At 54.5% G+C, this 9,543-nt stretch overlaps 1 protein-coding gene across 1 annotated transcript in view; it reads right to left on the bottom strand.

Moving 5' to 3' along the window:
- Positions 1–7,422, bottom strand: part of Kdelr3 (KDEL endoplasmic reticulum protein retention receptor 3) — a 10,707-nt gene extending 3,285 nt beyond the window's left edge. Inside the window, exons 1-2 of the mRNA XM_055602938.1 lie at positions 7,193–7,422; positions 2,157–2,257 (exon numbers count right to left, since the gene is read on the bottom strand). Coding sequence (XP_055458913.1) covers positions 2,157–2,257; positions 7,193–7,283 — 192 coding nt within the window. The 5' untranslated portion in view covers positions 7,284–7,422. The remainder of the gene's footprint in view (positions 1–2,156; positions 2,258–7,192) is intronic.
- Positions 7,423–9,543: the final 2,121 nt, after the last annotated feature.

Raw genomic sequence — 9,543 nt, 5'->3', positions numbered from 1 at the left:
TATATATATATATATATATATATATACACACACACATATACACATATTTAATTTTGTGTGGGGGAGGCACAAATACATGGGATGATGTGCACACACATGACAAGGGACAACTTGTGGTAATGAGTTCTCTCCTACCATGTGGGTTCTGGAGATCCAACTCAGGTCATCAGGCTTGATAGCAGGCATCTTTATTGACTGAGCCCTCTTGCTAGACCAGGGCCTTCATATGTATCCCAGGCTAGCCTGGAACGCACCATCTTCCATCTCAGTCACTTGAGATTTTGGATAAAACATTTTAAAAGAGCTTTCTCCAGATGAGTGGTGGTGGAACACCTTTAATCCCAGCACTCAGGAGGCAGAGATGAGCAGATCTCTGTGCATTCAAGGCCAGCCTGGTCTATATAATGAGTTCCAGGACAGCCAGGGCTACGGAGAGAGGTTCTGTCTCAAAAAACAACAAAAACTTTTTCTATAATCCCTGCATGTGAGAGGCTGAGAAAGGATGATTTTTAAGTTTAAAGGCAGCCTTTACTATGTGGTAAGACCCTGTATGCAAACCAAGGACAGGAGGCTGGAGAGGAGTCTCAGTAGTGAGTGCTTCCTACTCTGGCAGAACACCTGAGTTCAGTTTCCAGCACCCATAGCAGCTCACAAGGAACTTTAGATTCCAGGGAATCCAGCACCCTCTTCTTGCCTGTGTAGGCACTGTAGATGTGGTACACACACACACACCTGTATACAGGCAAACACTCATGAAATATCTTTAGACACTAAAACAAGCCAAGCATGGTGGCATACTCCTGTGACTGCAGTACTCAGGAGGCAGAGGCAAGTGGATTTCTGTGAGTTTCAGGCCATCCAAGGCCACTTAGTAAGATCCCCATCTTTCCTGTTGTTTGTTTTCGAGACAGGGTTTCTCTGTGTAGACCAGGCTAGCCTTGAACTCAGAGATCTGTCTGCCTCTGCCTTCTCAGTGCTGGGATTAAAGGTATGTGCCAATTCCACCCCATCTTTAAAAAAAAAAATACCTTGCTGGCAGGCAGGTCCCCTACTCTACTACCACTACCCTCTGCCTTAGGAGCCAGGGCAAACACTCTGTGACCCTGGAGATAGCCATTCTTCTCATGACGAGCTACACAACTTACCAGGCCCACTGCCAAATGAAAAAGTGAGACCCTTTGTTCAAAATTAGGAATTTCAAGATGGTAACAGCAAGGAGTCCAAGCACATGTGGGACCCTGCTGAACAACTGTATATTTTACACGCTCATGAGTACCAGCCACACCGAGGGTGTCAGAGTGAGGAGAAAGGAGCTGGGGGCATCCGTGGGGCTGCCAAGCCACCCCTGCACTGCTCACGCGCGGCGTTTATGTTATAGGGGTGTTACACCCTGACTTTGCTGAGGTCACCCGCTCTCTTAGCAGCACCTGACAAGCTGTAACCCACTTTGCCAACTAGCAATTTGTTCTTGCCTCCACAATGTACCCGCCTCGAAGCCAGGAGGTTCGGTAAGTCTTCACCCCAGCGGGGCCTACCACGCTCTGGAGTGGAGACCAGGCATGGCAGCGGAGCTAAGAGAGTGGCATACACTTCCAGACCAACCGAAGCAGCCTTTGGTCCCTGCGGCTGACCTGAGCCACCCCGCCCTCCTCATCCCGTCCCCGCCTTGCCTCTGTCCACACAGCAGCTCCACTGGCTACCCCCTGCCTTGGCCTCACACATCTCTGAAGAGACTAGTTTGTTCCTATCTCTAGGTCTTTGCCCAGGCTATGCATTTTCCTTGGTGCTTTCCCCCTGATCTCCACGAGGTTGGCCACTTGTCACGCACACCACGTGGTGGTGGTGGTGGAGGTAGTGAGGGTCCTTTGAGACACTGTGTAGCCCTAGAACTTAGTAGGTAAACCAGGGTGTCCTTGAACTTGCAGCAATCCTCACGCCTCTCTGCTGCCCCGGTGTTGAGATTAGCTGCTTCACAATTTAAATGTGTGAAACCTCCATGAATTTCCACAGCCACCTCCCTGAGCTAAGTACCCCACAGGTCATGAGGAAACGGTGCAGAGGGCCATGCCTGAAAGGCCCTGGGTAGCAAGGCAGGTTGAGCCAGTGCCAGCCCTGGCCTGAATTTCCCAGCACACCAGCAGCCCCCACGTTCTCACCTTCATCACCGTGTTGTAGATGGAGATGAAATTGGAGAAGAGGTCCAGGTACCTGGTGGTGAAGACCAGAGCGAAAAGGATCTGGCTCTTCCCAGAGATGCCTGTGCAGGGTGAACAAGAGACCATGAGAACGTAGCCTGTGGGGTGGCCACCCAGGAGCGGCTGTCCCCGCATCTAGTCGCTGGAGTCCCTGTGCCTCTCGTTGAGCTACGATCTGTCTCCCAATAAAGATTCGAACACTACGTTCCCAGTAGTGAACCCTGCGTGCGCCACCTTGGTGCTTCTCTGTGGAGGATTCGGGGGTAGTGTGAGTCGCCTGGGTGGGGGTGTCGAGGCTGTTCTGTGTGCCACCCCCGGAGCTCCAGTGGCAACCCCAGAGCTCCATCCTGGGAGAATGAGGCGCTGACTCCAGTTGCTGTTTCACTAGGGAGACAAGCAGGCAGATGAAGGCGCAGGCCAGTAGCACTCTGTTTTCCAAAACGCCTAAAATTTAAAAGCTCTTTTCCTACTTACAAAGGTTACATCTATTTTTGTTCATTATAATACAAGAATCATGAGTGCAACTCGGTGACAGAGCCCTTGCCAAGCATGTGCGAGGCCCTGGGTTCAGCCCCAACACTGCCATAAGTAAATAATAAACACCAAATGGTACGTGCAAAAGTGAAGAAGCCTGAGTGCACAGACCTTTTGGCCACAGCTCACTGCATGTGCCTGAAAAATGTGCATCCGTAGGGTCTTATTCTCCACACTGTTCCTTCCTTCCTCCATCTTCCTTCCCTCCTTTCTTCCCTCCCTTCCTCCTTCCTTCCTTCTGTCTGTCTGTCTCTTTTTCTCTTTCTTTCAAGACGGGGTCTTGCTGTAGCCCTGATTAACTTGGACCCTGCTATGCAGGTGTGGTGGCGTACTCCTGTCATCCCAGCACTCAGGAAGAAGAGGCAGGTGAATTTCTGTGAGTTCGAGGCCAGCCTGGTCTACAAAGTGAGTTCCCCTGGCAGCCAGGGCTTGTTACACAGAGAGACTGTGCTACAGAAAATACAAAACCAAAAGCAAAATACAAAACAACAACAAACAATGCTCTGGCTTCGGGCTGGGTATGGCGGCACATACCTTTGATTCTAGCATTCAGGAGGCAGCGGCAGGCCTTTTGAGTTCAAGGCTGGCCAGCGCCACACAGTAAAACAATGCCTCAAAACGAATTAGTCAAACAAGGCTGGCCTCAAGCTTTCAGCAACCCTCCCCGCCTCTGCCTCCTCAGTGCTGAGCTTGCAGGTGTGTGCCAACTCCAAGGACCTGTCTGACTGTCTTTTTAAAGAGCATCTGTTTACTTTGAGCTGGAGCGATGGCTCAGCAGTTGAGAGCGCTTACTGCTCTTGTAAGAAGACCCAGGCCAGGTCCCAGCACCCACATAGTGGCGCACAACTGCCTGTCACTCCAGTTTCGGAAGATCTGGTGCCCTCTTCTGACCACCATGATCAAGGCACACATGTGGTACCCATCCATAGACTCATACACATGCAAGAAATAAACATAATGAACATAAAGGTTCTCTCTAACGTTTTTTTTTTTAATTCTTTATAAAAATTTATTGATTTACCTAGCATGTATGTGTGTGTGTATGTGTGTATGTGTGTGCAGGGTGTGTGTGTGTGTGTGTGTGTGTGTGTGTGTGTGTGTGTGTGTGTGTGTACACATGCTGTGTGTGTGGTCAGAGGTCAACTTTCACAGGATGGCTCCCCCCTTGCACCATGTGGATCAAATTCAGACACTCAAACTTGACAGCAAGAACCTTAAGCTACAAGCTATGGCGCCATCTCCCCAGCCCACTCTTTAGTATTCTGAGACAGCCCCTTGCATCGCCCAGGCCGTCCTCGAACTCTGTGTAGACAAAGCTGGCCTGTAGTTCTTAATTTTTCTGCCACCACTTCCTGAGTGCTGCAGTCAGGCTTGCGCCACAACCACTAAGGACGTTTTAGAGAAAGAGGTCCAACAGTCCAGAGAGCTCCCTTGTACTCTCATCTGGCTTCTGCTAAGTTTCATGTCACACTTGGTGGCCATAAAGGCTCTCAGAAGAAGACAAGAACAAGGGCTGGCCTTTTGTGCATTTGGGCAGCGCCTGATCCCCTCCCTCGGGTTGCAGAGGCAGACCAGCCTAGGCTAAGGAGCAGTGCCTCAGAACAAAGAAACAAGCAAAGAACTGGTGTGTGACCTAGCAGAAGGACACTTCCTTAGCATGTGCGAGGCTCAGGCAGGGTTCCATCTAATAAGTCAACATCCAAACGGGCAACAAAGCTGTTGACTCTACTCCATCTCACCAGCGCTCCTGCGGCACACTTTTCCCGAGCGGGCCCTGAAATAGCAGGTCATCCCTTCCTGCTCTGGCAGCTGCTGGTGGTCATGGAGGTAGTTCCAACCAAGGGCCAGGTACATCCTTTTCTTTCCTCCTTGCCGAACCCACAGCAGCCTCTGTTACCCCATCTAAGTGCTCCCCTTCATGGTGCCCATGTCTCTGAAGCCAGGGTCGGCCGACCTCATTCCTGGTCTCAAGAGCCGCTGACCTGGCCTGCTGGTCCCTAGCCTCCCTTTCCTGGCCCCGGTGGCGTCACACACCTCTGCTTCCCCTTCTACGGCTCTACCTGCCTTTGTCAACAAATCATCCAGCTGCCCCTTGTCTTGTATCTCTGCCATCAAAGCCGTCCCTGTGGCTGGCAGACACGCAAACACACACACATCTCACATGCGTGCACACGTGAATGCTAGGGGCTCTCCAGATCTGAGCCCTCTTTTGGCCTGCATGTTCATTCACCCGTTGATTCCATTTTTCATGACAATCCCCAAAGTTCCCAAAAGTCAGCCATAGCCTGCTCCGGCTACAGTGCCTCCCAGACTTTCAAAAAGCTTTCATTGTTGGCCTGTGGTCCTCCATTTCTGTTCCCCATCCATCCAGAAACCTAACAGCTATTCTAAAATAAAATTCTGCTTAAAGCTCTTTGTTTTGTGTCTTGAGACGGGTTTCTCTGTATAATAAGAGCCCTGGCTGTCCTGGAACTTGCTCTGCAGGCCAGGCTGGCCTTGAACTCACAGAGATCCTCCCTGCCTCCCTCTGCCTCCTGAGTACTGTGGTTAAAGGAGTGTGCTACCACTATCTGGCCAGGGTGACTTTTTTTTTGAACAAGGAGTACTCCTAAGGTCTCTCCTATTCTGAAGAACCCTGGACCCACATACTGGCTACAGGCATGCCTGGACCACACACTCCTCACTAGTAAATGCCCCTCACCCCCACATGTGACAGGAGTCACGTGAGGAAGACCTAGGACCTGACCTAGGAAGACCTAGTGCAAGGGAATGTGCTTTGGAGATGAAGATGTCCGTGAAGGAACTCATGCAAGGGGTGACACAGATGAGGCAATCCAGACAGAGCCAGCTCCAGGTGGGCTGTGCCCTCATGGAGAGCTTGCCAGAGAGGCCTTCTGCCCTGTCACCACGGTCTGGGCAGCAGCTCCATAGGGCACACCTGGCCACTATCTCCTGCAGGCCCTCCTCAGCAGGTGGGCTCATTTCCACCCCCAGGGGCCCCACACATCCTCCTAAAAACACGGATCTTCACAGACATCCTTGCCTGGAGCCTAGCAGAAGAGGTGAGGCAGTGAGTGTGAGCCTGAGGAGCCTCCAAGAGGCCCACCAGCCAGGGCAGCCTCCCGTCCCTCTGCCTGATGGGAAAACAGAGGCCCCAGGCTACATAACACAGCACCCAGTGCCCAGTGTCTCTGGCATTTGGGGATGGCAGCAGCTGCCATTTTTCTTTCCTCCACAGCACCTACTAAGTTTAGGAGGCCACACACCTACTGATTTGCTCCTGCTGGCCTCTTAGCAGGCCGGCTTCCCCGAGGCAGAGCAGTGGGGTTTCAGAGGACAGTGCCCAGAAGAGAGGGAGGGAGGTGACAGCACCCCTCCCATCTTGCTCTCCTCCCCCCGCCAGGTGCCCGGAGCCAGACACTGAAGGGCTGTGAAGGAAAATCTCTCAGAAGACTACACACCCTGTTAACTTCTAGTCCAGTCCAGAGCCACTGAATGTGCCGGATCCAAACTCAGCCCCATCCCTCTCCTATCCAGCCTTCCCAGTGACATCTTCTCCAAAGCTCTCAGCCTCCACCTCCTGATTCTCAAGAGACCTGCTGAGCCTCCTTCTCTGCACCTACGTCTTCCATGGCTTCCTTATCCTGGATTCCTAGTGGAACAGGAAAAGCCTTCCCCATTGGTCCATCTTACCTTCTGGATTCCTGGCTCTCTGGTGTCCTTCCCAGGACCTGCCCTATACCCCGTGGCTTCTACGTACGTGCTTCTATTTGCACTGGTGTCTCCACACTGTACCCTCTTCCTTGGGCACACACCCTAACCGTTCTCTCCCACAGGCAGAGCTGCAACTTCCACGTAGCCCTCAGCCGCTCCCTGCCTCCTCCGCTCTGGTGGAGTCTGGGCTCAGACCCTACAGACCCCATCTGTACACCTAGCACAAGCAGGGAACACTAGGGACAAAGATGGCTTTTCATGGGGGGGGGGGGCGCTCCAATCATCGATCCAGCCTCGAAACTCCCTGCAACTCCAGCAGGGCAGCCAAACCTCTAGCCAAACAGGGAGCCCCTCCAATGGCTCCCATTCAGGACCAGCTCCACATCCCTGGGCCAGGCTGGTGTCACTAGCGTGAAGGAGAAGGAAAGCTCTCCCTGGGGGAGCGAAAGGCAGGAGAGAATGGAGGAAAAGACCTCAAGATTAAGGCGGCTTCCTTTCCAAACATTCTTCTCTCCTAGGGAGGGGAAAGGTCCTCGCAGTCCCGGCCCAGCAGCCAGTTTGGGGGATTAAGAATGGGGTGAGGGGGCGAGGTAGGGCTCTTTCGTGGAGGCGGAAGACACGCTCCCGCACACGCTCCGGGATCCTCTGATGTCAAAGAACTTTGCTCAAGTTTCTGGAAGCGCGCGCGGTTCCCTCTGAGCCCGAGACCCCACCCCGGTCCCGTCCCGCCCCGCCCGGGCGCCGCTCACCCGCGCAGCTCTTGGACCTCCAGATCTTCACCAAGAGCAAGATCATGGCCAGGAGGTGGCTCAGGTCCCCGAGGATCCGGAACACGTTCATGGTCCTGCCCGGCCGATCCCGCGCCGCGTCGCTCGGCACTGCCAGGGAACTCGGTGGTGCGCGGGGCGCTGCCACGTCCCCGTCCCGGTCCCTGAGCCTCGCGGTGCCCCAGGCCGGTGCCGCGCCTCCCCGCGCGCGCTCCCGCCGCGCGCGCACCCTGGGCTTCCCGGTGACGTGGCGGGGCCGCCGGGCGCGGGCGAGGAGCCAGGAAGCCGCGCTTCCCCCTTCCCCACGCTGACGGGCGGACGGGCGGGGCAGTCCGCAGCCGGACTGCGCTTCTGTCCGGCCCTGGGCACGCACCCAGGGGGGTCCCCCTTGTCCCCACAAACTATTCCCCCCCCCCCCCCCCCCCCCACACGCATGGCGCTGGGCTAAAAGCTGAGTCCTGACTTCCAACGCTCTGCTGGGGCCTGGGAGGTGAAAGTAGGCTCTCTGGCCTCTGTCAACATCAGAGTTGGAACTCCCCGGAAGTTGGGCTGAAACTAGCCCAGGGACCCTCTCTCGCCCTAATCTGGGTAGCTCTGAGACAACGTTGTTTGTGGTTTCCGCTGTGGAGACAGGCTGACCCTGTGGCCCCTCTCTGGGCCTCAGAGATGCTGAGAGTGTGGAAGCGGCTTTGTCATGGGACACCGTCATTTCTGTTCCATGCTCTTGAGCAGGGCAGCCACCCTCTCTAGGCATATGTCTTTGTATCTATAGACTTGGAATCGATGAGCCAAAGGCCATACTGCCTTCTCCTTGATCCCGGCACCCCTTCCGCTACCATCTCCATCTCTCCACTGCTCTCTTCCTGCTCCCGCTGCTTGGGAGAGAGGCTTTGCTGAAGAGCTGATGCTACCATGTTCACCAGCTCTTTCCATGGCCCCCAGTGCCTTCCTTCTCCACTACTCCCAGCACAAAGCGCTCCTGAGAGGCTTGGCATGTGATCTGAAGACCGGTAGCATGGACCATGGCCTAAGAGAACACAGGATGTAGGAGCCTGGGCAGCAGGCTTGCTGTGAAACTGCAGGTAAGCACACACACAAAGTGGTAGGGCTAGGTTTGTGGCTTAGTTGGTAGAGTGCTTGCCTAGGACACCCAAAGGCCTAGGTTCAATCCCCACCACCCCATAAAAACTGGGGATAGGGTCAGCTGGTGAGAGAAATGGCTCGTTACTTGACAAGCTTGACAGCCTGAGCCCAATCCCCAGAACCCACGAGATGGAGGGAGAGCTCACCCCACACAGGGAGCCCACAACAGGCCGGAGAACAGATACCAAAGTCCAGCTTCACGACTCAGTGAGTTTTGTTGGGGTTACTGACAGGAATGTGGCTGGGGGGGGGTCACTTACAGGAGCAGAACTGACTCAGAGACAGCTGCACCACCAGAAACCCCCACACACACACCGTCCAGCACAAGTAGCAGCTCCCAAACTCTGGGAGCCTGAAGCGACTGCACAGCCAGCGCAACAGGCTGGAGAGTTGCCTCAGGAAAGGACTCGACCTGGAGGCCTTTCCAGCTGCCTCAGTTGGTCTAAACCTGTTCTTGTCTGAGCGGCTTTGCAGCTGGGCTGCCTCTGCTCACTCTAGCAGGGTGGAGCCAACAGAATCTGGTCATTTTCAGCGCCCTTCGAGTGATTTTGTTGTTGTCTGCCTCCCCTGCTTAAGGAGCTTCCTGCAGGATGGAGGAAGCCTATATAAAACACACACACACACACGCACAGTCGAGAGGTCGTGGCACACGGCTTTAATCCCAGCACCAGCAAGGTAGAGGCTGTCTGATCTCTGTGAGTTCAAGGCCTGGCTAATCTACAGAGCAAGTTCCAGGACAGCCAAGCCTACCCAGAGAAACCCCGTCTCGGAAAGCCACCATCCCCCATGCTACCAGGAAGAGCCGAGAAAAGACCCCGAATGAAATATGAGCACAACAAAAGCCGGGGGGTCGCTCTCTGAACAGGGTGCCCACGCAGGCATTGCCATTCTCACACTGGACAGGGAATCCTAAGCCCTCAGAGGTGAGGTCATTTCTCATGATCACACAGGCACCATGCCAGCCTAGAGCCCCAGGCCCAATCACACAGGCACCATGCCAGCCTAGAGCCCCAGGCCCCACCCCAATCTGGCTGCACTGCTCGCCTGTAGCCATGATAGGTGGGGATTTCCGGCCTGGAGAGGGGAGTGAGGGGTGGGACCCTGTGTCAGCAAAGGCTCCCACCTGACAAAGAGCTTTCCCATAGCGAGAGCCATGGGGCTTGTACATCTGTGTGAGGGTTACACACCTG

This window comes from Psammomys obesus, unplaced genomic scaffold, assembly GCF_907164565.1.
Source record: "Psammomys obesus unplaced genomic scaffold, mPsaObe1.curated_primary_1811, whole genome shotgun sequence".
NCBI lineage: Eukaryota > Metazoa > Chordata > Mammalia > Rodentia > Muridae > Psammomys > Psammomys obesus.
Note: the sequence above shows the minus strand (reverse complement) of the source record. Positions and strands in the feature narration are given on the sequence as shown.